Source organism: Triturus cristatus, chromosome 4_2 (assembly GCF_964204655.1).
Source record: "Triturus cristatus chromosome 4_2, aTriCri1.1, whole genome shotgun sequence".
Lineage (NCBI taxonomy): Eukaryota > Metazoa > Chordata > Amphibia > Caudata > Salamandridae > Triturus > Triturus cristatus.
The window spans coordinates 199,393,064-199,420,426 of NC_140586.1; the positions used below are offsets into that span (position 1 = coordinate 199,393,064).

The 27,363-nt window shown below is 45.8% G+C and overlaps 1 protein-coding gene across 6 annotated transcripts in view; it reads right to left on the minus strand.

The window, feature by feature from the left end:
• The window catches only part of ATF7IP (activating transcription factor 7 interacting protein), a 764,672-nt gene that overhangs the window by 521,934 nt on the left and 215,375 nt on the right, over positions 1 to 27,363 (minus strand). For 3 of the 6 annotated variants that reach the window (XM_085601187.1, XM_085601185.1, XM_085601186.1), the window contains one exon: positions 15,808 to 17,747. In XM_085601187.1, coding sequence (XP_085457313.1) covers positions 15,808 to 17,740 — 1,933 coding nt within the window. In that variant the 5' untranslated portion in view covers positions 17,741 to 17,747. Of the gene's footprint in view, positions 1 to 15,807; positions 17,748 to 23,889; positions 24,096 to 27,363 lie in introns of those variants that run through there. The other 3 variants (XM_085601184.1, XM_085601183.1, XM_085601188.1) reach the window with 3 other exon arrangements.

Genomic DNA, 27,363 nt, shown 5'->3' on the forward strand with positions numbered 1-27,363 from the left:
CAACATCCTGAATCTTTCTTTGGTGACAAAAATGTTGACGAACTGAAAATCTACAAGCGAACAAAATTGCTTGGGTTGACTTTGTCGAGATGATCTAATGGAACCTACTCTGTTGCTCTTTTTTGGAGATATAGGAGTTTTTCGTCCTGCAGATTGGACAGATGTCAGTTTGATAGTGGCTTTAGTGGGACAGGAGGTGGAATTTTTTTTAAACAAATTGAGTAACCATGTTGTATTAGGTTTAGTGCCCATCTGTCTGTAGTTATGTTTTCCCACTGTTCCAGAAATCACGTCAGCTCCCCCCCACCCCGACAGGCGTGAGGAACTGTAGGGGGTTTCTCATATTTTCATGGATTGTTATTGAAGGTGTTTCTTCCTCTGGATTGGGAGAACTTTGGGGGCATTATCTTTGTATTTTGATACATCCTCTGGTATTACCTCTGTATTTGTCTCTGTTGCAGATGGTATGATCACCTAGGGGTTTGAACCCTGCTATAGTAAGACCGACGATTATCACTTGTTTGGACTGATGTTTGAAGAAACTTTTCTGTTCCTCTTAATTCAACAGCCTTTAGTGTTTTCCTGCTTTGCCATTCTGACCATTAACGCTTCAGGATATTGCCAGAAGAGTGATGAAAGGTAAATTCGCAATTTTTAACTGTGGCTCAGATTTTAGAGGACAAATGAAGCCGTGATGATTTCTTTAAAGAAATTCCGTTACAACATGCTGTTGTAAAGAGTTCAACAGAATCAACTGCAGCATTGGTAGATTGATTAGAGACTAAAGAATATTCTTTAACCATCTCTAAAAAAACCTTGCTAGGACTTGTACAGTCCGACAAAGGATTTCATCCTGCCCCATCTCTCCTTGTGATATCTTCCTAGGAGAGCTGCAGCACTAGTATGTTTTTCCTGCGTCATCCATTCTTTTGCTCTCCTCGGTCAGGAGAGCTGTGGATTCCAGAACTGAGGCATGCTTTTATCTGATAGCTGTAACGAGGATAGAATCAGGTTTCAGGTCCGATTTGAGAAAAACAGGGGATTATACTTGTTAAGAAGTCATGGAGTAGTCGTCTTCACAGTCACCAGGTTGAAACATTTTTCTTCCACAACGTCCAACAGACCTGGTACAAGAGGCAAAAGAGGTCTCAGAGCTGCCCTTGGATGAAATGTTTCTAGAATAACCAACACTGCTGGTTGAGGAGTGTCTAAAGTGATGTTTAATTTGGCTGCCTCTCTTACTAAAACCTCCTGAAAGGTAAGAATGTAGTCTAAAGGTGATATTCTAGATTGTAACTGTGCTGGCGATGTTTGGGTATAGGAGGAGTGTGAAGAGTCTGTGTACTGTGAACTTGATCTAGATTGAGTATAAGATCTAACTTTTCTCTTAGAGGGAGTTCTAGATGGTGTTGATGAAATTGTTGAAAGAAGCTTCCACTTTCTTATTGGAGATAAGAAAGCTTCCTTCGATACTCTCCTGACTAGTGAAAGAACCAAGGGTTCCAAGTGTGTTTGCAAGGGTCTTCTGGAGGTATTACTGTTCTCAAAGGATGAAAACGTGTTGGATCATCCAATTGTAAAACTTGCTTACAGGACTCTTGAAATGCTGTGGAGCGGGCGGAAGGTGATTCAGATCACTCTGGAGAAGTTAGTATGACTGGAGTTCTTGACTTTGAGGAAGGATTTGACCTCTTACAGGTCTGTTTTGTCATAGACTGTGGGTGTGACCGGGATTTTGGTCTTTTCGATGTTGTGGGTGCCAAAGTTGGTACTGATCGAGTACAAAGCAGTGGTGAGTGTGAAGGCGCCATTGTGATCTTCGGCACGGACGTCGAGAGACGCTGATCATCACCAAGTCGAGATGGAGTGTCTCACCTCTAAGAGTGAGAACAATGTTGATGCTTCGACTGTGATCCTTCTCTCGATGGGGGAACGTGTTGGTGCCAATACGTCAACTGTGACTGTAGTTTGGACCCTGGGTGAAACGAACACTAGATCCTCCAAGTTGCCCTCCGCTTGGGACCATTGATAAGTTAAGCACTCCAGTACGTGTCGCACAAGTATTCTCGCATGTGGAACTATTCCAATGCCAGAAGCCATCATACCTGAAAGTCTCATTTCAATTCTGACTGAGACGTGAAGATGTGACTGAAAAAGAGCCAGTTGGTTCTTCAAATTGAGAACCCTCCTTTGATTGGGGTAAGCTTTTGTTGGGACCAAATTGAGTATGGCTCAAAGATAAAGTTGTATTTGGAGCAGGTGTAAATGGGATTTTGTTGCTTTTATTGTGAAGAACTATTTTTGTAAGAGGTGGATAGTGGTTTGGGTGTCCTGTAGACATTTCTGTTTGCTGGAACTCTTGGCTAGCTAATTGTCCAGTTAAGGGAAATCATGGATGTTTTTCTCTCTCAGAATTGCTGCTACTACAGCTAGACATTTGGTGAACATTCGTGGGGATGTTGTCACACTGAACGGTAGTACCCTGAACTGATAGTGATGTACACTTACCACAAACTAGAGGTACCAACAATGCTGGATAGATTGATATATGAAAGTATACGTCCCTTAGATCTAATGCGGTCATGAAGTCGCCTTCCTGAAGCAGTGGTAACACATCCCCTAGCGTCACCGTGTGAAAGGGTTTGCATAGGATGTGTTGATTGAGTGGGCAGAAGTCTAATATGGGATGCATTCTATACTGTTTAGGAAGATTAGGGAGTATACTCCCTTTTCTTGATGTTTGAATGGGACAGGTTCTATGGCCCCTTTATGTAGTAACGCCTTTACCTATTCTTTTAGCGGAGTGTCGCCTTAGAAATTCTAAACACACAAAAGTGCCGACACTGTGCGTTCTCTTCGGTGGTGAACAGATCTAACCAAGGCTCTCCCCACTGCTGAAAGAGACCTTTCACCACCTGCAAATGAAGACGCCATTCGTGAGCCATCATGCACTGATGGCTAAGCTTGTCCGCCGTGTTATTCAGAGAACCTTCCAGGGATGCCCTGATGTTCCAGCCATGTCGAAAGGTTAAGAGCCTTTTGACATAGGGTTCACGACCCCACCCAGCACTGTTTGTTGCAGTAACACATGGCGGTGGTGTGTTTGAACACCTGCACTACTCTTTTGAACACCTGCACTACTCTTACTTTCATAGAAGGAAGGAATGCCTTCAGTGCCAGACGAATCGCCCCGAGTTCCAAAAGGTTGATGTGGAGACCGGACTCCACCGGAGACCAGAGACCTCTGATCTCCACCTCTCTCAGGTGGCCGCCCCATTCCAGGAGTGACGAATCTGTCACCACTGTCAGCACTGGCTGGGGAAGGGAGAGGGATCTGCTGCTAACCCAATCTTGGTTCGTTAGCCACCACTGCAATTGACGTGCAGTCCCTTCAGAATTCTGGACAACATCGGAAAGATTCCCCAGATGCTGTGTCCACTGGAACTTCAGGTCCTAATGCAGAGCCCACATATGCCACCTAGCATGATCCACCAGCAGGATGCAGGAGCCCATGAGGCCCAGCAGCCTCAGGGTCAATCTCACTGAAATCTGGGATAGATGCTGAAACATCGGTATTATAGCCAGGATGTCCCGGACTCACTGTTGGGGAAGATAAGCCCCAAAACTGCGCCTAATCCAGAACTGCTCTGATGAAAAGGAGCTTCTGAGAGGGAGTCAGGTGCGACTTTGGCTCGTTGATAGTGAACCCCAGCGTGTGCAGGAGATCCGCTGTAGTCTGGAGGTGGGAAACGATAGCCTGGGGCGAGCCCACCTTTAACAACCAGTCGTCGAGATAGGGGAAGACTAGAACCCCTGATCTGCGCAGATGAGCTGCGACCACCGCCATCACTTTCATGAACACTAGAGGGGCGCTTGCAAGGCCAAAGGGGAGCACGGTAAACTGAAAATGCTCGTGGCCTACCGTGAACTGTAGGTAACGCCTGTGGGCTGGCAGGACGGGAATATGTTAATGTGTGTCCTGCAAGTCCAATGCTACCATCCAGTATCCGGGGTCGAAAGCAGACAGGACCCGAGACAACGTAAGCATCTTGAACTTCTCCTTCCAAGGGAAGCGGTTGAGGGCTTTGAGGTCTAATATAGGACACAGGCCTTTGTCCTTCTTGGGTACCAGAAAGTAGTGGGAGTGGCACCCACAACCTACTTCTGGCACCGGGACACTTTCGATAGCTCCCTTGACCAAGAGAGCTGCAACTTCTTGACGGAGAAGAGCTAAGTGATCCTTCGACATGCGATGGAAGGATGGTGGCATGGAGGGAGGCCTAGTCTCGAAGGGGAGGGAGTAGCCCCTTTGAACTATCGGCAAAACCCACCTGTCCGACGTGATGATTTGCCAGTGATGGCAAATCCTGCCACCCACTGGCCTCTGGTGGCCCTGAAAGGTCAGACTAGGAGGGTTTAGAGACTGCTGCGGGGGGGGGGGGGGGGGGGGGGGGGGGGGGGAGTTATGAGAGGACTGGCCCACCCGCTGGCTCCCACGTCCGCAGCCACACACAGCCTGGGCAGCTTGCGTGAACTGGTGGCTAGACTGGGTCGAACGTAGTGGGGCACCCCTTCCGTAGCCACGAAAGGGGTAAAAGGCAGACTGAGTGGGGCGAGAGGTCGCGGCGAGGCCCAAGGATCTAGCCGTAGTCCTAGAAACCTTGAAGCTCTAGAGCGCCTAGTCTGCCTTATCGCCAAAAAGGCGACGGCAATCAAAGTACAAGTCCAGTAAGGGGATTGGACATCCCCAGAAAAAACAGACATCCTCAACCAGGCGTAGCGCATCAAGGATACTGACGTGGAAACCGTTCCGCCCAATGAGTCTGCAGCATCCAGCCCACATCTGATGGTGAATTTGGCTGCTTCTCTACCCTCTGTCACTGAGCGGGTGAGAACAGCCCAGGCCACTGTGGCACCACTTGCACAACCGTATCCCACACTGTATGGGTATAACAGCCCACGAGGAATGCGGCATTCACCAACCGCAGAGCTAAGCTAGCGGAAGAAAACATCTTCCCAAGATGGTCCAGCTTCTTGGATTCCCTATCTGGGGGAACAGTGGGAGATGCATCCTTAGAGGACGAGGCTTGGACCACCAAGCTCTCCGGGGTCGGGTGTTGAGAGAGGAAAAGTGGGTCGCCTGGGGCTGGGTGGTGGCGTTGGCCAATCCTCCTGTCGACAGGAGCCCCTGTGCTGCCCTTTGCAACATCACTGCATACGACACTCCCTCCTCCGTAGCCACGATAGGGGGAGAAAGCATGCCATGGGCTGGGGAGGTATCCAGACCACCAGCGTCACCCAGGTCCTCTCACCAGTCCGGTTCCTAAAGCTGGTCAGCTAAAGGGTCCACATATCCCTCCAAGTCCTCCTCACCCTTCTCTGGTTGCCAAGCAGGCCTGAAAGGAACGCCAGGGATGAACAGAGGAACAAACATGCCTTTAGGCGTTGGTTTCGACATCGACCCATGTCAGCCCGGCGTCGTGTGCAAGTCGGGGGTGAGGCTGGGGATGGCGCCGGTCGGGGGCGTCGTCATCAGGATCGGCACCAGGTAAGATATCGTGAGGATCAACTGGCGTCTATCCAGATCCAGGCCTGGATACTCGGGCCCGAAGGCACGCTGGCGGAGTCAGGCTGCCCAAAAATGCTGTGAAGCGCCTCCTAGAAAGCTTGAAGCTGGGCAGGGGATGCTCCGGCACCAGGAAAAGGAGGGAAGCCTGCGTCGTGCCTGGAGCAGGCTCCGAAGACGGAGCTGGAGAGCGGCGACGCTCCGGTTCCCGAGATGTGTCGGCCGACCAACGGGGAGAAGGCGTAGAGAGACGCTGCTTCTTCGCCTTCTTAAGCTTCGACTTCTGAGAGGATCTCAAAGACTTGTATGACGAATGATGGTCCAGAGTCCTTCCTCTCGCCCGGTCCCGCGGGAGGACACGGAGCAGACTGCCGGGCCTAAAACATCTTTCGGGACTGCTCCAGCAAAGACTTCGGATTCATGACCCGGCAGTCGGAGCACAGCTTCGGGACGTGGTCGCGCTCCAGTCACCGAAGGCACACGAGGTGGGAGTGAGTAACAGACATCAGGTGGTTACAGGTTAAGAGAAAAATTCTCCGGATCTAGTCTGACGCCTGGGGGTAATTCTAAGGTAAGGAATACAGAACTGTCTCTTTCAGATATACCTTATAGCATAAGGAGGTATTGTGTAGTGCGTTGTGTCGCAGAGAGGATCTCAAATAGGAAATCATCTTCTATTGGTTCTGAACGGAGGGGAACTTTATGGTAGGCCGTACCTCTGTTGAGGAGCTCCTGATATGTGGAGTAGTTAGGGAGGGGAGGGGGGGGGGGGGGGGGGGGGAGGAGGAATAGTCGATCTGGGTAAAGATCAAAGTCAGTGTGTGCTGGGGGCTCAGCATCGTAAGTGTTCTAGCAGTCTGGTTGCAGGGAAATGAGGGTCAGGTCTCCCTTATCTATAGCCTTATTTATGGAAGTTATGACCCCTGTGGAGTATAGGAAAGGGTGTCCCCATGTGAGGGGAAGGAGATTCCCGCATGGCCTGTGTTGGTGATGGAGGAGCTGGTAGTGGACTGGTGGTCTGGTCAGTCTTTTTCCTGTGTTTAGGAGCTGGGGTGTCATCCAGGGCTTCCTGGAAATAAAGCTGCCTTTTCGGTTCATGCATGGCAGTTCTAGGTGGGAAAGCGATAATCCAGCCTGTCTGAGGATGGGTTGCCAAATATATGTTGACCATCAATCTCCTCTTGGAGCTGATAGAGAAGAAGTTGCTAGAACATTTTGTACAGGCTGTGGTGGTAGTGAACTTTAGCACCATTGTTGGTTTCAGTGCTGGTGATATCGATGCCAATGGTTAGGGTGTACCTCTTCAAAATAGGGGGGGGGAACCCAAATCAATAACCCTCTGGCATCTTGGTACATAAACACAATATATAGAAATAATGCCTCGGGACCAATAGTGTAACAACTATTAGAGGAGATAGCTAAATTATCTCTTCCTAGGAGTTATCTTCTTTCTCTGTAAGGAAACTTTTTAAATTTTTATTTCCACATAGAAATCAAAAAACAGTTTCACTAAGAAAATAGTTATACTCTTAGGTTGAATGTAAGTATGTATATTTATTTCATACTTTACTTATCTCACATAACTATATCTCGTTTTTTTCTTTTCATATATATACAAACATGTACATTATTTACATACATAAAGCAAACTCAACACACCTATATTTGCACCTTTGTCAAAGAAAAATTATTTTCCTTATTGCACCTTGTCTAAGTGATACCCTAATAGTTAATCAGGATGCTTCTGACCTTATTTCTCTGAAGCATTCCTACCAAAAGAAGGAGTAGTTTCTTTTCTGCAACTCCAGTTCTGTAGTAGGGGTATCTCTGTTATAGTCATAATCTAGTGAATAGTCCCGCCCATGTGCGTGGACCCCGGAGCAATAAAAAATAATCTCTAAAAGGTGACAAATCATGCAGACCTGCATACACCTTTAAGAGAGAATTTAATTTAAAGACAGATAATGCAGCCTATACCCACAGGCAACACTGTCCAGTACTTCAACTAGAATTCCACCAACATCCACAAACAGCACTGCCTGTCTAGTTTTTCTCCCCATAGGAAAAAACCCTGCCTCTACCAGCAAAAGCCTCTGGAATGATAGAGAGGAAGGAGTGGACAGACAAGCCCCATAGGCTGCCATTATGTGGCTTAAAACAGGATACTGTGCCTTTAAGAAAACTTTCCAGATTTCCAGAACTTTCCCCAGTATCCCAGAATGCCCAGCAGGTCCCATTTACTTTCAGTTCTTTTTGAAGGCGTAGCACGCCAGACCTGTAGCATTCTACATATGAATAAGTATCTCTCCACCGGGGAGGAGGGCGGGCGCTTATGACTATAACAGAGATACCCCTACTACAGAACTGGAGTTACAGAAAAGAAACTACTCCTTCTGTAGTAGGGGATCTCTGTGTATAGTCATAATCTAGTGAATAGAATGGCAAGCCCATCCCCACACAACAAAAGCGGTGGAGAACACACAAGACACTACCACTACTGTGCGAACAAATTTCGCAGCGAAGCCTGCCCAACCTGAGCATCTGCCCTGGCATCCGTGTCCAGACAGTAATGCGCAGCAAAGGTATGGACCGACTTCCAAGTGGCCGCCTTGCAGATTTCCGCAATCAGAACATTACGCAGCAAAGCCGTCGTGGCAGCTTTGCCCCTGGTGGAATGAGCCTTAGGTTTACCCCCTAAGGTCTTATTAGCCTTTAGATAACACAATTGTATGCAGGACACAATCCACCGAGAAATGGACTGCTTAGAGGTCGGGAGACCGGTCCTGACTGATCCATAATTAACAAACAATTGGTCTGACCTACGAATATCCTTGGTTTTATCCAGATAAAATTTCAACACCCTCCGAACATCCAGGGAATGGAGAGACCTTTCCGCTGGCGAAGAAGGATTCTGAAAGAACGTAGGTAAAGTTATGGTCTGGTTGATATGAAAGTCAGAGATAACCTTAGGAAGAAATTTAGGGTGAGTACGCATCACAACCTTAGCAGCATGAAATACAGTATAAGGTTCCTGACAACATAATGCCTGAAGTTCACTCACCCTGCGGGCCGATGTAATGGCCACTAGGAACGCCGCCTTCCAGGATAGGTGCTGCAATGAAGCCTTGTGAATGGGTTCAAAAGGCTCCTTCATCAGTCTGGACAGCACCACATTCAAGTCCCAGGAAGGCGAGGGAAGTCTGACGGGAGGAAACACTTTCTTCAACCCTTCCAAAAAATCCTTGACCACAGGGATCTGAAAGAAGGAAGTCTGTGAAGGGCATTTCCTGTAAGCAGTCAAAGCAGCCAGATGAACCTTAATGGAATGGAAATTAAGGCCAGACTGCGCCAGATGTAAAAGGTATGGAAGGATGACATCTTCCTTACATGTTGTTGGATCAAAGTTCTTGGACTTACACCAGATACAGAACCTCTTCCACTTGTAAGCATAGGATGTCCTAGTGGAAGGTCGCTTAGACTCCTTCAGAATGTCCATACAATCGTCTGGTAGATTCAGATGGCCAGATTGCACTATTTCAGGAGCCATGCCGCCAAACTCAAAGACGAGAGGTTGGGGTGCACCATCCGCCCCCCGAACTTCATGAGAAGATCCGGCCTGCACGGCAACCGCATGTGAGGAAGGAGAGACCGGTGAAGAAGGTCCGTGAACCACCACTGCCTGGGCCACTTCGGGGCGATCAGGATCATCCGCGCCCTGGACTGGGACAGCTTGATGAGCACCGCCGGAATCAGGGGAATGGGTGGAAAAGCGTACAGAAAGCTGTTCGACCAATCGATCCATAGCGCATTCCCCAGCGTCCCCCGCTGGTAGTACCTGGATGCGAAGTCTCGGCATTTGCTGTTTTCGGCGGTGGCGAACAGATCTACGTCTGGAGTCCCCCACCTTGCGAAGACTTCTCCTAGTACTTCGTCGTTTATGACCCATTCGTGGTTTTCCTGAATCAGCCTGCTCAAGGCGTCCGCCTGAGCATTCTGCACCCCTGGCAGATGCGTGGCCGTAATCGTCAGTCCTCGGGCCAGCAGCCAGCGCCAGATCGCCTGCGCCTCCTGTGACAGAGTGCGCGATCTCGACCCCCCCTGCTTGTTGAGGTAATACATCGTGGTTGTATTGTCCGTCTGTATCAGCAGCGAGTTGGTCTGGAAGGACGGAAGGAAGGCCTTCAGTGCCAGGAAGACAGATCTGAGTTCCAGGAAATTGATGTGGTACGTCGATTCCAACGGAGACCACTTTCCTTGAATCTGCAAGTCCCCGGAATGCGCTCCCCAGCCCTGGAGAGAAGCATCCATCACTACACTCGTCGTGGGAATGTCCTTGTGGAAGGGAACCCCCTTGAGGAGGTTTTCCGCCGAACACCACCACTTCAGAGACTGAAGAGCATGCAGCGACAGTCGTATCTTGTCGTCCCAAGAGCCTGTCCTCTGATCCCACTGATCCTCCAAGCACTCCTGCAGTGGTCTCATGTGAAGCCGTGCGTGAGGCGTGAGGAAGATACAGGAGGCCATCGATCCCAGAAGAGAAGACACCTTCCTCACGGTCGTCGATGGAGCAGTCCTGAGGTCCTGAGCCTTCCGAAGGAGTGATAACAGTCTCTCCTCCGAAGGAGACACGCTTGCTGACCGCGTATTGATGGAGGCCCCCAGGTACTGTATGCACTGGACCGGAGTCGTGACCGATTTGGACATGTTGACGTTTAACCCCAGCTTGTGTAAGAGAGCGCAAGTCCATCGGAAGTGATCTTGTGCTTCCGAGAAGGATGAAGCCTTGATCAGCCAATCGTCCATATACGGGTAGACAAACACCTTGTTCCTCCGCAGGTGTGCCGCCACCACCGCCATGCACTTCGAGAAGGTCCTGGGAGCAGACTTTAGCCCGAATGGCAGTACTGTGTATTGATAGTGATTGGCGCCGACTTGGAATCGCAGGAACTTCCTGTGCTTCCTTGCTATGGGCACATGGAAGTACGCATCCTGTAGATCTATGGCACAGTGCCAGTCTCCCCGTTGCAGCTGAGGGTAAATCTGGTGCAACGATAGCATGCGAAACTTCTCTCTGCGAATCCATTTGTTTGCCTGTCGCAAATCCAGAATGGGCCTGAACTCGTTCTTGTCCTTCTTGCGAACGAGGAAGAACCGAGAGTACAGACCTCTTCCCCTTTGAGACAGAGGTACTTCTTCTACCGCCTTTTTTCTCAACAAGATGTCTGCCTCCGCCTGGAGCTCTCTCAGCTGGAATAGAGAGCTGACCGGCGGAATTGGCTGATAAACCGAAGACTGTATCCATTGCAAACAATATTCAGCACCCACTTGTCCGGAGTAATTTTTCTCCACTCTGCCGGAAAAAATTGAATGCTTCCCCCCACTGGAGTGGGTAATGGTTGAGGGGGAAGTAGCCGCTCAGGGCCGAGACCCGGCCGGGCCCTTGGTAGTGGTAGTAGCCTGCTGGCCTCCTCTACCCCTCTGGCGCTTCTGGAAGGGCTTGCGGAACTGCTGCTGTTGTTGCTGCTGCTGTCCCGAACCCTGCCCACGCCCTCTGCCCGAAGACCCGAACCGCCTCTGGAACGGGCGCTTCTTCTTCTCGGCCTTCTCCAACCCAACGGCCGTCAGGGTTTCCGCCTCCGCCTTCATGCGGGCCATCTCATCGTCCGCGTGTTTCCCGAACAGGGTTTCCCCCGAGAAGGGCAGGTTGGCCACTCTTTGCTGCGCCTCTGGCTTGAGGGACGTCAGGCGCAGCCACGAATGCCGCCTCTGGTGGACGCCATGACAGTAGGCGTGGGCGGCCAGCAAGGATACATCCGCCGCTGCGCCGATCACCTGATTAGAAACCAGCATGCCTTCGCGCACTGTCTCCAAGAAGTCCTCCTTCTTGTCCCGGGGCAGCAGGTCCGCATACTGCTGCAGGCACTCCCACAGGGCCCGGTCGTAACGGCCCAACAAAGCCCCTGCACTCGCCGCCTTCATGGTGGTGGCGGCGGTCCCACACACCTTCCTGCCCGCAGAGTCCAGCCAGCGGCTTTCCTTGTCAGGTGGGACCGCCAACGAAGGTGCGGTCGCATGTTGCTTCCTCGCCTACGTCACGATGACCGAATCCGGCTTCGGGTCCACTCTCAAAAAGGTAGGGTCCGACTCCGGGGCCCTATACTTATTCATGAGCCTGGAGGGGGCGGCCTTCGTCATCGCGGGAGTGAGGAACAGCTCTAACGCGGGTTCCACCAGTCCTGGTACAAGAGGCAGTAGAGGGCGAGACAGATGTTTCTTATGAAGTGTCTCGAATATCACGGACGTCGTGGGTGTTGGAACCGTCACCGTGATACCCAACTTTGCTGCCCCTCTCAACAGCACCTCTTGGAAAGAGACCAAATCGTCCACCGGAGACACCCTAGTCCCCGGTGAGTCCGACAGCGTCGGGGAAAAGTCTCTGGTCGAGGAGCGCGTGTGCGACCTGGACCTGTGCCTCCTACGGCGTCGTCCTGAGTCCGACGATGACCGTCCACGGCTCCGTGACCTTCTCCTCCTGTGAGAGCGGGAGCGCGACCTCTTCGGCCTGTCCGCCGGTCTAGCCGGTCCCGGCGACCGCGGGCGTCGTGGCTTCGGGGTCCCCTGCGGCGGAGTCGGGTACCTCGGAAGGGAAACCGACCGCGGGGAACCGGCGGCGGTCCCACTGGAGTGCGTGGCAGCGACCGCGGTGGGGGCGGCGGAGGCAGTGTCCGCGCCTGTGGAGGCGGTGGTGGCGGTGGTGGTGGCGGTGGTGGAGGTGGAGGAGGCGGCGTTGGTGGTGGCGGTGGAGGAGGAGTCGGAGGAGGTGGGAGAGGAGGCGGTGACTGAGGCATCCGAGGAGGCGTATACACCACAGAGTACACCGATTCCGGTGACTCTCTCTTCCTCGACGTCGATCTTCGCCTCGACGGCGACCTGCGCCTCGACGGCGATCTCCTCGACCTCGAGCGTCTCGACGTCGATCTCCTCTTCGGCGGCGACGTCGACCGTCTCCTCTTCATCGACGGCGAACGGCGATCTCCCCTCGACGGCGAGCGCCGACGCCGGGTCCGATCTAGACGCCGACTGCTGGATGGCGCCGAAGACGGTGTCGTCGCCGACGATGCCGATGTAGTAGACGGCGGCCTATTCAGGTCCCTCGACGTCGATCGTCGACGCCGCTTCTCCCCAGAGCCCTGGGGAGACGGCGAACAGACGGTGGTCATCCTCCTCGACGTCGCCGTCGACGCCCTCGACGGGGAGTGGGAGCACTTACTGGTCTTCCTGCCCCTGGGGAGCCCCCCAGAGGCCTCAGTATGGGCCAAATCAGCCCCTCCAGACCCACCTGGTGCCTTCAGTCTTCTCTCCTCCAGAACTTGAAGCCTGATTTTCATTCTGTCCCTCAGGGTCCTGGCTGAGAACGAGTGGCAGATGGTACAGTCTTCAGGCACGTGGGACTGGGGAAGGCAACCTATACACACCTCGTGTGGATCAGTTTTAGCCTTCTTTCTACCACATTCCGAGCACTTGTCGAACAAGCCAGGCATGTTGACAGTACCAGCTACTAAGCACTTGAAAAAGTGACAAAAATTGACAAAATCTCCAAAAAACCCTTGAAAAGGGGAGAGCTCAATGCTCCAGGGTCCTGCTAGCAGGAGCCGGAAAAAAGAACTGAAAGTAAATGGGACCTGCTGGGCATTCTGGGATACTGGGGAAAGTTCTGGAAATCTGGAAAGTTTTCTTAAAGGCATCGTATCCTGTTTTAAGCCACATAATGGCAGCCTATGGGGCTTGTCTGTCCACTCCTTCCTCTCTATCATTCCAGAGGCATTTGCTGGTAGAGGCAGGGTTTTTTCCTATGGGGAGAAAAACTAGACAGGCAGTGCTGTTTGTGGATGTTGGTGGAATTCTAGTTGAAGTACTGGACAGTGTAGCCTGTGGGTATAGGCTGCATTATCGGTCTTTAAATTAAATTCTCTCTTAAAGGTGTATGCAGGTCTACATGATTTGTCACCTTTTAGAGATTATTTTTTATTGCTCCGGGGTCCACGCACATGGGCGGGACTATTCACTAGATTATGACTATACACAGAGATCCCCTACTACAGAACACTCTTTAAGAGTCACTTCGAGATCTACTATTACAACCTCGTTCCTTTTGAAGTACTCTCTACTAGTTAACACAAAGTCCAAATTCCCATGAGTGTCTTCACCATTGTTGTCGACGCGTTTCAGCCAAATCAATTACAGGCCTCCTCAGGACTAGGGCACTCAAATATACAATGTTTCAAAGTTCAACCTTAAGGGAAAGCAAAGTATACCTATTCTATTGCGAATATTGCTCGAGGTATGCGGATATTCTCTATTCTTTCTTTCAACACGTGGCAAGCCATATCATGCTTCCATCAACATATCTGTATTATAGGGCCCTTAATTCCCGGAATTCTTCACAGTCAAGGCTCTTATACTCGTTTTCTTACAACTTCACTATTTATCCAAAACATGCCACTTCCTCATATTCATACCATCGTCTCTGAATCGAATTATAATGGCCACGCTTCTCGCACTCAGTCTCTAACCTTCGTACTTCACTCGTCCCGTGGTTAGGGTGTAGACAGTTTAATCTCTGCCAATTAACTCGATGTCCAGCTGGTTGCAGCTGGTGCCGAGCTGGTTGGCTTGGGAGTTTTTTTTTTTTACCGGCACCGGGCATTGTGGGTAAAGTCGATAGTCGGCGCCTACTAATGCCGGAGGGCAATAGTGGCCCAATGGTCTGCCACTGAGATTCCTGGGTGGCTGTGCAGCCTATTATAAAGGCCTGTGAGCTGTAGTGGGAAGGGGAAGGGTGTGTACTCGTGACCTGCTGAGCTGTGGAAGGTCCTCTATCTCCAGGTCAGAGCTGGCGCTGTCCTCTTGTGAGAACGCCTCCTTATTGGATGCAGACACCTCGTCGTGGTGTTCTTGAAATTCTTCAGTGCTAAAGATGTCCACTGGTTCTTCGTCGCTTCTCCGCAGCATCTCAAATGTCAGGCCTGACGGTCACGGAGGGTCTTCTTTGATCTGAAGGAGCAGCAAGAGAGCTCGCTAAGCTCAGGTGAAAGGCAAAGATTACAGACCCAATCAAGGTCGGTAAGTGGATATTTTGAGTGACACTGAGAGCAATATCTAAAACCTTAACCCTCATGACCTAGTATGGAACCAGTCAGAAGGCCAGAGAAGAAGGCCCTGGAGGGGGAAACCCCACGTGAGGGCTGAGAACAATCCAAGGATCGCCCGGGTACAGATGGAGTTGTCAACCCAGTACAGAAGGGAAAAGGGATGCACGTTAGAAACAATACCAATAGTTAGGAGTTACTGTGGGAACCAAAAAGACAGACAGACATTGGTCTCGAACAGCAGCACATGTCCAAACCTGACAGGGGAAAGAAAGCAATCTAACATTCGAGACGATGTTCATCGCCAGCAAGAGGAGTGAACCACCTACATGACTCTAAAGACTTCTTCGAAGAAAAACAACTTGCACACATCTGGGCCCAACACTAGATGGAAAGAGCATGCACAGCATGTGTATCTACAGCCACACATGCCTCAAACACGTTTGTTTAAATAAGATGTACTCCTTTAGAAAAATAATTTTGTGATTCCACATGTACAAAAGAGCTATTTGATGTTCATGAAGAGCAATGGAGATCCCGTGTCAGGGTCTATAAAGCCTGAGAGCAGTTTGAGGCTTGCAGAATCCTAAAGATAAGCTAGGTTGGCAGCACAGAACTGCAGTCAGGCTACAAAAGTGGCTGTTATTCATTTAGTAATCTTTGGGCTGCCTGGATGGAGTTTCAGTAGAGCTATAAGGTGTCAGATGTTTGAATAGTAAAGTTTAGGTACAGAATAAAAACATGGGACACATTCTAAAACACCACAGATCAAAAGCAGGCAGCTGTGTTTTAGGATGGTTCATTTATTGTGAATACATTTACTTCTCAGTTAGCCACATACATTCTTAACTCTAAAACTGAAGCCACTTGCGAACAAAACCCTTTATTAAAGCAGTTTTCTAAATGCAAGAAACATGCTCACCAGCAAAGCCACTAAAATGGACCCCACACTAATTGCAATCCGTTTCAGACAAATTACTGTTTTTGTAGCAGTTATGGGAGAGTCTCTGCACAAGTCATAGAGACTTTTCACCAAAATGAATAACAAATGTTTTCATCAGTTAAAGTAATAAAAGTAGTTGCTCATCCTACCTGTTGGACTAGACTGCGTCAGCTGAACAGCACTGGCTTCCACATCTTCGATGCAGGGATCGTCTTCATCTGATAGCACCAGGAAGGCTTCTGAAGGCAGGTTTTCAGTATGCTCCTGCTTGGATTGAGAACCTTGACTGAGCTCTACCTTCTCCTCAAGTATAGGACCAGGCTTCACCTCAAGCAGTACAGGTGGTTTGGAAAAAGAATTAAACCCATCTTCAACTGGGGCCAGTTTTTCCAAAATGGGAATAATATCATCAGTCTCCATGGAATCAGGGTTCTCCATGTTACCGTTATTATCCTGCAGATCCTCTATGGGTGTCAGAAGAGTGTTCTCTGGCAGGTCAGTTTTTTCAGCCCTGGAGTCTGGATCCATCTCTATACTGCTGGTTATTGCTTCTTCCCCTGCATCAACACAATTATCTTCCTGCAAGATCTTGCTTTGTTCTACATCCTCTGCCATTTCAGCCACATCAGAGAAACACTCCATTACTACAGCATTCCCCACTAGTTCCTGCTCTCCCACTGTTTTTTGCCCCAGTTCATCTTTTACTTGTGGGAGCTGCAGCACCTGTTCTTCTTGACTTTCTATAATGACAGCATTTTTTACCTCAACATCCTTCTTTTCTTCAGTCAGCACGGATTCTTCTACTGCCAACACTGGCCTGGTTTCAGCTTTATCCAGTCTATCCAATTTCTCTTTAATAACCTCTGCAGCATCTACCTTTTCTTCCTCTGCCAACGGCTCATGCACCACAACTGAACTTGCCCCCTCACATTTATCTAGGTCTTTCGCTGGTGGCTGCTCTTCTGCGAGTTCATCAAGAAGATTATCCTCTGCAAGCTCCTCTCCAAACTGCTTCTCCTCTGCCAATTCCTCAAGAAGCTGATCTTCCGTTGGTTCCTCCTCACCCTGCTCTATCATCCGAGACAACATCTGTGGATCTGAGGCTAGTCTGTCCTTCAGCTCACTCAATTCGATTGGCCTTGCCTGGGCCTGTTCAACTAGCTCCTGCTGTCCACTCTCATCCACTGCCCAGGCCTCATCTATTTCAGCCTGCTCTAGCTGGCAGTCTTCTGCAACAGCCATCCCAACCTCTTCTGTGACTGAATCCTGGAATGGTTCTGCAAGTAGCTCTGCATCTCCATGTGCCTCTTCAGAAGACAATCCCTCTGGCACCTCCTCTAAAAGTTCCTGCTGAAATGACTCTACCAACATCTGTACGTGGTGAGCTTCTCCCATCACCCCATGTTCCGGTAGTTCTTCCAAAGGCTGATCATCCGCAGACAACTGCTCTTTCAGGCACCTGCCGGTCTGTACTTCTACCATCATGTGATCCTCTTCCACCAGCTCCTCTGCTGGCAGTTCTTCTGACAGTGCTGTATCAACTGGTTCAATTTCTACCGGCTGGTCAGAAATAATATTGGTATTTTTAACAGACACAGCATTGCCCTGGTCATCCTGTTCTTCCATAAACTCTTTGCTTCCTAGCAGGTCCAACACTTGATCTGTTGTACCACACACTTTAATAACAGCGTCTTTACTATCATTGAGAAAAAACTGCTTGGCAGCTGCAGTGGCAAAAGTGGTGGGATTCTCCTCAATAAACATTTCATCTGTCGACAGAAGTTCAGACTCTTGGTTACATTTTCCACTTTCCATACTGCCAGACACCGTGGTTTCCTTGGGACCAACGTTCCTGCTGCTAGGTTCAAGGCAGATATCTAGCATACCGCTTGACTCCTTATTCTCCATACACTCTGGGTCATTTAAAGAAGAGACATCAGAATCACCATTCTCGTGCCTACCATTCAGGAATTTAAAGTCCTCTTTCACTTTGTAAACCACTTCCAATTGCTGCCGGTCACTCACTTTCATGGTCTTGCGTGCCTTGAAGATTTTCTTCTGAGGCTCATCTGTAATGTCCATGTTAAACCTGTAAACAGATTAGAAAATAAAGTGTCAAAAGTGAGAAATGTATAAAATGTCAAAAATGTATACATTTTGGACATTAAGTAGAAAAAGATAAATGAAACAATAATGGCTATGTCAGCATTAAAATTCCAAGTGAATTTGGTGAAGAACTTATAAAAATAATTGTACTGCCACTGGTTCATGCCTAAGCAGTTTCAAATTCTCTGCTCACTCCCCATCCACCTGCATCACCCTGCCAAAAAATGCCTGTTTTCCTAAAAGCAGATTCATCATCTATACTAAACTCCACAGAAGGCTGCAAAGGTAATAACCGCAAGTCCCAGTTAAGGAGGTCCTCCCCTTGAAGTTCTAAAGTAGTGTCCATGGTGGGGGATTGCATTGGGTGCTGGGCTTCTGTTTCCACACCTTTGTCGTGCTAGCGATGATATAGACTCCGTCCTATGTTTCAGTTCATTCGTGTGACTCCCTTGAACTTTATCATCATGGAAAGAGCAGCACTGAGAAGTAGTGAGAGGATTGTGGTGTGATTAACATTGTCCTAAAATAGTCAAGTCAGAGTGCCTGGATCCTTATAGATCAGATTGAAAGAGGTTGAATGGCTTATTTTCAGAACTGTAATGAGTAAGAGTTAGCTGTGTGACTGTACTGGTTGCAACTGAATTTTGCGAATAGACATTTGTACTAAATGGGGCGGTTCATGAAATTGCAAATCTGAGTTGGGGCTCATTTTGACATAGCTAGTCAATCTTCTGTAGGTAGGGTGCAACATTGGATACAATCACAGGGATGGTGTCATACAAAGGTCAGCAGACCACAATATCAGATTAAATGTAAATACTTTGAACAACTCGATTAGCAGAAAGGGATGGCAAGACTGTTTTTTTTTTTTTTTTTGTTTTTTAAAGATATTTTTTTATCAAGTTTCTAAGAGAGCTGGTAGTAGTCCCATGGAACACTGCCTACTCCCCCAGAAACTTTTCAACTTCAATAGGAAGAAAATATAAAGGAGGACACTTACCTTTTGAAAATGAGTTACCACCACAACGTCGAGGTCAATAACTTATCAATTGTTGTTGAACCGAATTATGGTCCAAACAACTGGTACATCGGACACGAATTTGGTTTTTGGAAGAGTTGCCCTAAACATGTCCCCTCTAAATACCTAATCGGTCGCAACCCCATTTTAGAAGACGGTAAAACGTTGTTTGAATTCGAAAATAGGTTTGGTACATGTCTAAACACTTTATTTGCAGTTGCAAACTGAGAAATGGAATAGCAAAATGTTTCATACATCAGGCCCTAAATTCAGAGTCAGTCAGTCAAACCATCACCACTTTCATTACACTAAGTTGTGAGGTTTCACAGCTATAAAGACAATGCTATACCACAGATTGGATCCCATGGCCATCTGCTATTAGACAAAGGTGTTACATTTTGTGAACCTGTATACAGCCTTGCAATCTTATTTCAGCACAATACACATTGGTGAGATTGTGGGTTTACTGCAAGCAACAGCATAATGGCTTTTCACAACAATCAATAAGATTGGACATATCTGTTGCGGGTGGTTTACGTTTCAAGACTTTGAAGAGTATGGAGTAGAAAATACAGTACAAAAGATTAGCAATTTCTGCTCTTCAACTAGATGTAAGGTATTAATAGTTGTAGGAATATCCCCCCCAAAAATGTAAGGTAGACATGAGATAGTTTACAACCAAACATGCAAAATAGTTATTGTGCGAGCACCAGAAACTAAACATTCAATCATTCAATCATTCAAGACCGCAAGATGGGTTAAAGCTTTGAGGGCACAGTTGGAATTTTTGATGGCCCAGATCAGTCTTCTATCCTCCTCAGGGGACACTGTATGTTATGTAAAATAAATATATATATATATATATATATATATATATATACATAAAATCTACTGGCGGTCGCCAGTAGATAGTTATAGTTAGGACCGAGTTCCCATAGGAAATCTGAAAATTCTATTTTGAATAACTTTGGCGCCGGTTGACTTATCTTCGTGAAATTTTCAAAACTAATGGGGCGCTCCGCTCAGCTCCTATCCTGAAAGTCTCGGGGTGATTCGTCAAGCGGGGGCTGAGAAAAAAGGGGGTCCCAAAACGAGTTTTCCCCATGCATTTTCCCATAGGACCTTTAGTCGAAGGTACAGCCCGAATGGCTGAACAGAATTACTTGAAATTTGGCAAAGAGGTAGTCCTCAGGTCAGGCATGTGCCTTTTGCATATATGGTGTCAATCTGTTCAGTAGTTCCTGAGAAAATTGCAGTTAAAAGTACATAAATATCTATATGAGCGCACCGTGCGCGCACCAAATGTCCGCGAGCGTAACTCTGATTGGTGGTTAGATGTCATTCAACATTCCAATCGGTCGAAATCAGGAAGTGTCGGACGCCATTTTGTGTGCAACAGTGAAAAAGAAAGGTGGAGAACGTGAAAAGGGGGCAGGGTAGAGAGTCCCTGAAGGTCCCCGAAGGGTGAAAAAAACATTTTATTTTTTTTCAAAAAAATCGCAGGGTGCGCGCACCGTGAAAAACCCTTAAAAAAAATATATAATAATTTAAACTGTTTATAAGTTTATAGAAGATATTAACTATGCTGTTCAACTTTATCCAAAGTCAAAAAAAAAGAGCTGAGCCATTCCATATTACAGGATACAGTCAATCTATAACTATATACATAGGTAGTTTATTGTAAAATAAATATATAAAAAATATAATACATACATAAATTAGCATTTAAAAAACCTTACAAATTCACTGAAAAACCATAGGTTTCACACACGTTATAATTAGAAATTAGCATTTAAAAAACCTTGCAAATTCACTGAAAAAAACCATAGGTTTCACACATGTTATAGTTAGCTGGACATTTCACTCGTACAAAACCACTGAAATTCCCCCGTTATAGTTAGTTCAGCTAACTATAACTCACGCGACCGCAATCCACTGCTGATGACGTCACATATTACATCACTGTATTCACTAAGATACTGTTAATAAGTCAGTTATACAATTAAAAAACATCCATTTAGACACTTATTTACCCATTTATTCTTCCATTAACCTTTAGATATACATTCACTGGATGATGTCATTTGAGATGTCATCAGTGATGTCATGAGTGATGTCACTGACCATGTCATGAGTGATGTCATATGTGACGTCATCAGCAGTGGATTGCGGTCGCGCGAGTTATAGTTAGCTGAACTAACTATAACGGGGGAATTTCAATGGTTTTGTACGAGTGAAATGTCCAGCTAACTATAACATGTGTGAAACCTATGGTTTTTTCAGTGAATTTGCAAGGTTTTTTAAATGCTAAGTTCGAACTATAACGTGTGTGAAACCTATGGTTTTTTCAGTGAATATATATATATATATATATATATATATATATATATATATAATCTATATCCTCCCCACCCCCTCTGAATGAGGGTTTGAAGAGGAAGTTATACTAAATATTTTTTAATTAATTAGCCTGATGTACTTTAAACTTGTGCCTGAAGGTCTATACAATGGTTTAATCAAAATGTGTGTCGCAACCATGATGCCACATTGTAGATGTCTTGTAATACATTGCCAAGAAAATCTAATGTCTCACCTTTATTTCTGTGGCTTTACTCTTGGTTTAACCTCTACTTTTTTGCTGGCCGTTGGATTTGACTGATTACTGCAAAGGTGATATCTCGTTTTCATTTTAAAGGCTGGCTTTGTCCTCTTAAATACTTGGTGTACTCTTAAGTATGGGATTCAATAGTTAGCAAACTCAATTTACTAACCCTTCTTAGCGAAGCAATCGCTATCGAAAAGCGGTTGTAAAAGCACGATATTTTAAAGTAGCTCTCCACATAGATTCAAACAACGCTTTCATTAGCCTAGTCAACACTAAATTGTAATCTAGAACCAAGGAGATGATTAACTGGGTAAACACAGTTACATATGGCAGCACAAAAGACACTAGACTGTAGCAAATACAATGTAATCTCCTCTGCATGTTTTATTCTTGAAATAAATGTATATAAATTTGTAAAGATTGCTATAATTCTATGCCAACACGAACATCAGGTACAGGCGGAAAACATTGGTACCTTTATGTAATGCCCGTTTACGTAATTGGGGGGAGGGGGATGTGCACACCTTAAAAGCTCAAATTAAGTGGTAAACTCTAGGAGTGCTGTCTTTATGCGCCGTTAAAATCATTAAACTCCAATACCACCTGAGGAAACCTATGACCAATCCACTGCAGATCACTTGCTCTATTATCTTTTGAATATGTAGATATGAAGGAAGAGAATAGAAGCAGGCAGAGCCTACCCTGAGACTATGAATGAACAATGTTAGCAGCAAATAATCTTTGTACTTTCTAGTCTCCCTGCTTACCTGGATTTTACACACAATGTAAAACTGGTGTGTACACCTCAATTTAAAACATTTTGGTTTACAGTGTGCAATATCTTAGGCAGCATACATTTTATTCTTTTTGATTCAGAAGTCATCTTTGAGGGAGGCAATATAAAACATCAACTGAGAACATTTAACACCTTTTCATGCACGCCACCTATTTGGCCATTAGCTATGCAGATGGGCCTTAACCTTTCCACTTTACAATTCGCAAATTTGTAATCATGTGTGCAGATGTATTGCAGGTATTTCTAAAGCAGATGACTAACCACCCTAAGGTTCAAGGTACCATCAAAACTTGAGTTATACTGCTTTAAAATGAAGATATTCAAATAATGTATGTAATAATCAGATTTTAAAATCTATACAGAAATTTAAAATATTAACCACACTATTATCAGAAACTGCTAAGGTATTCCAGAGGGAGGCTGCTGCTACTGGGAATGCTCTGCGACCAGGCGAGTCCACTTAAAAATGGGAACCTGCAGAAAAAAAATTGGGCAAAATGTTTACACCCCACCACCCATCTCATGCGATTACTTAATGGTGTTCTTATATTAGAGAGCATAGCTTTTATTGGACTAGGAAAAGTGCATTAAATATCATTTGCTCACCAATAGGAAGTAACAACTTCAGTGCAGGAGTAATAGGAGTAAGGCACAGTATGTTTCTGGCAGTCTCACTTTTTAGAGGTGTTTATTATGGACATGACATCAGACCGGAGAGGTTACCTTGGGGGTGCATACGATAACCTATACAAAAACATTTTTTTTTACATCCGTTCCCTCATGTGCGCATGTTGAATTCTTACCTTTGAAGCACAACGCTTTCAAACTTTATTATACCTCTAATTTCCTTTTCCACAGATGCTGTTGTAACTGTTGAGTGTACCAGGTGACTGGTTATCAAAAAATACCAGGAAAAATAAAGACAAATTGTTTTATTCCTAAAATTGATTCTATGATGCGCTCCAAAGAAACCGTGACATACTTGTTTCTTTAATAAGTAGCTACATTTATTATTCATCATAAAATAATAGAACCATTTTGAGCATTACAAATGAAGAGGGGGAAAAATAAAAAACTTCAGTCTCCCACATTCAGTCTTTCAGTTGTGCCAATATAATCGGGGTTGTTGTGCGCATCACTTCTTTTGGCTAACTCCCACTAACATGCACTTGAAAAACATGTGCAAACGACTCCTCCCCTAATGCTATGTGAAACACATGCACTACTGGGGGTTTTAGGAAGTGCAACTAAGACATTAGGAATGGCTGACAACTAACTGCAAATTTAGCAGTCTCTTTAACAGTCTACACCAGCACTGCCTGTAGTCTTCAAATAAAAGAAAGAAAAAAAAGTCTTATAAATATAAAGAGATTGTAATTTAAATTGAGGAAAGGAACACATCTTTCACATTCAAAAATTAACATTTTTAGGGTAGGCCAATGGTTCAAATGTGAATTAATAAAATCAAAGAACATCAAAAAGTACCATTGAGAAGAGCCATGATGCAAGTACACCCTTCTGTCACTCACCATGCATGGCTCCACCCCCCAATGCAGTCACTGGTGACAACATGAAGCATTCAGTTTCCATGTTCTCAGATTGAACAGCACAAAGCAGTGATAAGAATCAAAGCAAACACTTGAACAGAGGGCAGAGCAGACAACGTACAGACAGACACAGCATAAAAACATACGCGAGCTACAAACCTGTGGGAGCACAGGGGCAGCTGGCACAGGATGGGAGTGACACTCATTGCCTGAGCTCAGTCCAGACACCAGTACCAGCCATCCCTGCAAGAGAGCAGAACAAGCTCAGAGCCAGGCAGCTGCAGAGTGAGAGAAGAGCTCAGAAGGAGGAGGGAGGCAGCTCAGGAAACTGGTTCAAACCAGTCTGAGCATCTGTGCAAGCCAATAGACAGGCAACCCCCCAGAGGGAGGAGGTGGAGGCGGCGCTGATAAACTCAGCTTCCACCCACCCCCTCCTTCCTTGTATATCCAGAGAATACAGGAGGAGGGGAGGAGGTGCAGGAGGAAATAGGTGGAGACTGAGGTTATCAGAGCTCATAAACAGGAGGGGGAGGGGTGGAAGCTGCAATAACCACAGCTCAGTGCCAGCTCACCCCGAGGGAGGAGCATGAAATAGCTAGCAGCACTGGTGCAGGACACAAAACCACAGCCTGCAATAATTAATTACTGCATAAGGGCCTTGGTAAACAAAGCAGTTTAAAACTGCATTTGAGCAATGTGAAGTTGGTGCTTTCCAGCCCTGCCTAGCACTGCTCAAACACAGGAGTTATTCTTACCTTGAAGTCTAGGATTTACCTTTATCACTCCAATTTTTCTAACATCTCGGTGTATATGTTCACTTTACAGGCAATGACACCGGATGCTTTAAAACGTTAGTTAAAATAAATTTATAGGTGCAATTTTTTCAAGCCGTACTTTTATACTTTGCTCGTCAATGGTTATGACTAGTGACTATCACACATGCAGACTGCAGTCAATTCTTTTGAGTGCTATGCCTAGAACCAAATGAACAGTTCTAATTAGGGAGACAATAGTTAATATTTAAATTTTCACCGCAAACTCAATAAAGGGAATAGTCTTTTGCCAATTAAATTTGAGCTTACCTAAATAAATAACTCAATAAAAGTTAAGACGTGTTGGATCTTTTAGGGTTTTGAAATGTAGTTCATAGATATACGCAACCAGAGCTCAACCCACCAAGACTTTCAGCCAAAAGCAGCTAGCACCAATATCACCTGCTTACGGTCTATCGACCCCAACACAGCAAAATAATACTACAAATGTCTAACATAAAACACAACCAAAATCTCCAGCCTTCATTTGTTTTATTTACACGGTGACCAGTTCCAGTTTAGACATCTCTCCCAAAAAAGGTATGTAAAGCTAGAATAAGTCCCTGTTTTAAGAGTGAGTTAAGTAAACAAAACCACTACATTTAACAAACACTAGCAAAGCCAACAGTTCGCCTTTTAATGGCGTTACCCAACCTTTTGTCTTTGCCAATGTTTTTGCTGGGACTGTTCCATATCTTTAAAAACAAAGGCTTCTCTAACAATGCAGTAAAGTATTAGGCAAAATAGTAAAATAAAAAACAAGACTTATGACGGATGTACGTTTTGCAGCACATTTGCACGAATGCATCATGACACAGCAACTATTTTTTCCTCCAACTGCAAATTCACTACTCCAAGAGGGAGGGATTCCAATCCTGGAACTGTAAATTATATTATACACACATTATATATATATATATATATATATATATATATATATACACATATATATACACACACACACACACACACATATATATACATATATATACACACATACATGTACACACACACGTGAATTCTACCTGAAATATACACACATAAAAGTGCAGGAGTGGCCCAGTAGTAAAATGCAAGTGCAAGAATCACAAAATAGAATGACAATTTTTTTTTTTTTTTCCTTTTTTTTTTTTTTTTTTAAACACATACACAGTAGGGGGGTGGCAGGAGAGCAATAGAGGAGTGAGTTGGAAGGTGCAAGCCAATGTAGGTGCGAGACCAATGTGGAATAGGTCAAGTGGGGGTGTGGTGGGTGTAACGCAATGAATGGAAATGGGAGGCTGGTTTGGAAAAAATGTGTATATACCAGGCAGGGAAGAAACAGAGGAGCTAAAAGGGGGAGGGTTCAACACCGAAAATGTGGGGTGGGGGGGTTAATGGGATGTGAAGGGAAAGCTAAGCATGAATAGGAACAAGAAAGCACAACCAATTCCATAGAATGAAAAAAAAAAAAAAGATAAAAGCAATTCCCTATTGTGGAGCCGTAAAAGGAGACAAGTCATGCAATATGAAGGAATGTACAGAAGCTATGTTTCGGGGAGAGGCAAAGTGAAATAAGGAAAGCCATAAAAGAATGTGCAAGTAAGATTACAAGAGAGCCCATCAATCGAAAACAATCGACTTACCAAATCCAACACTAGATATTGCTAATGCCCACAATAGATCTCCAACAGACAGCAAAAAGCTGTCCTTAGCCGAGATCTATAAAGTTGTCTTCAACCTTCCCCTCTCAAATGACCAAAGAAGACAGAAATGTCTTATCACACAAGCTGTACTATCTCACCTCTCAAATCAAATTTACATTTAATTTTTCCATGTTATTACCACAAAGGTATCGATTTGGGAATCTTAATATCTTCTTCTAGTTTATTTTCTATTCTATGTGTGTGACTAATGCTTTTAAGCCTTACTATGCAACATGGTTCATGCCAAATTTTAGTTTTATCTTCCATTTATTCCATGTTCCAATTTTTTGGAACATGGCATAAGCATTTACATGAGATAGATGCCACAAGATTTGAGAAAAAAAAGCAATATTTTTTCGGTAAAATTATGAGAAAACATGCAATGTTCAAGTGGGAAAATTGAAGCTTATTACTGGAGATAAAGTGCTGCGAGCCCATGAGGGACAGAAGTGGAATTAATCAGACGCCAGCACATAAAACCAAGCGCAAAATTCCTGCACTGAAAACATATGCTTTTTTACAGCCTACCATCCCCCACAGCCCAGCAAGATTATTCTACCGCCCTTGTTTACAACAGATCAGGCTGAGCAGCCAGAGGGAAAGGTTACAAAGTGTCTAGGATTGGCTGCCTACAGTCAGCTCATATGAGCAGCCAATCCCTGCGCAGGCTTCCTGAGCTCACCCAGCAACAGTGAACAAAGAAAAATGTGTTTTATAGGAGAGAGCCTCGGCTGAGCTCAGAGCTGGAAACCACAGGAGAGCCAAAGGGAGATATGTGCTGAGATCACAAGTCAGAACAACGACTAGGAAGGGTTGGGTTCTTAGTTATTCTCCCTAAAATGTGAAAAGCAACCCCCACAAGAGATCATGGAAAAACATGCCAAATGGCTTATGTAAAGTAGCCCTCAAAGGAGATCCAGAGTGCTGTGTTTGAGAAAGAAGGCAGATAGAAGTTAAGATCGTCATCTAGGAAAGCAACAATATAAAATTAAATGCACAGATCTGCATTTTTTTTTTTAAGTAACCCATTTCAACCACAAGCACTACTAAATAGAAACCACAAAGATGATCTTTAAGACAATCATACCAAAATCAATTTAATTATCAGTATTGAAACAGGCCTACAGCAACCCATA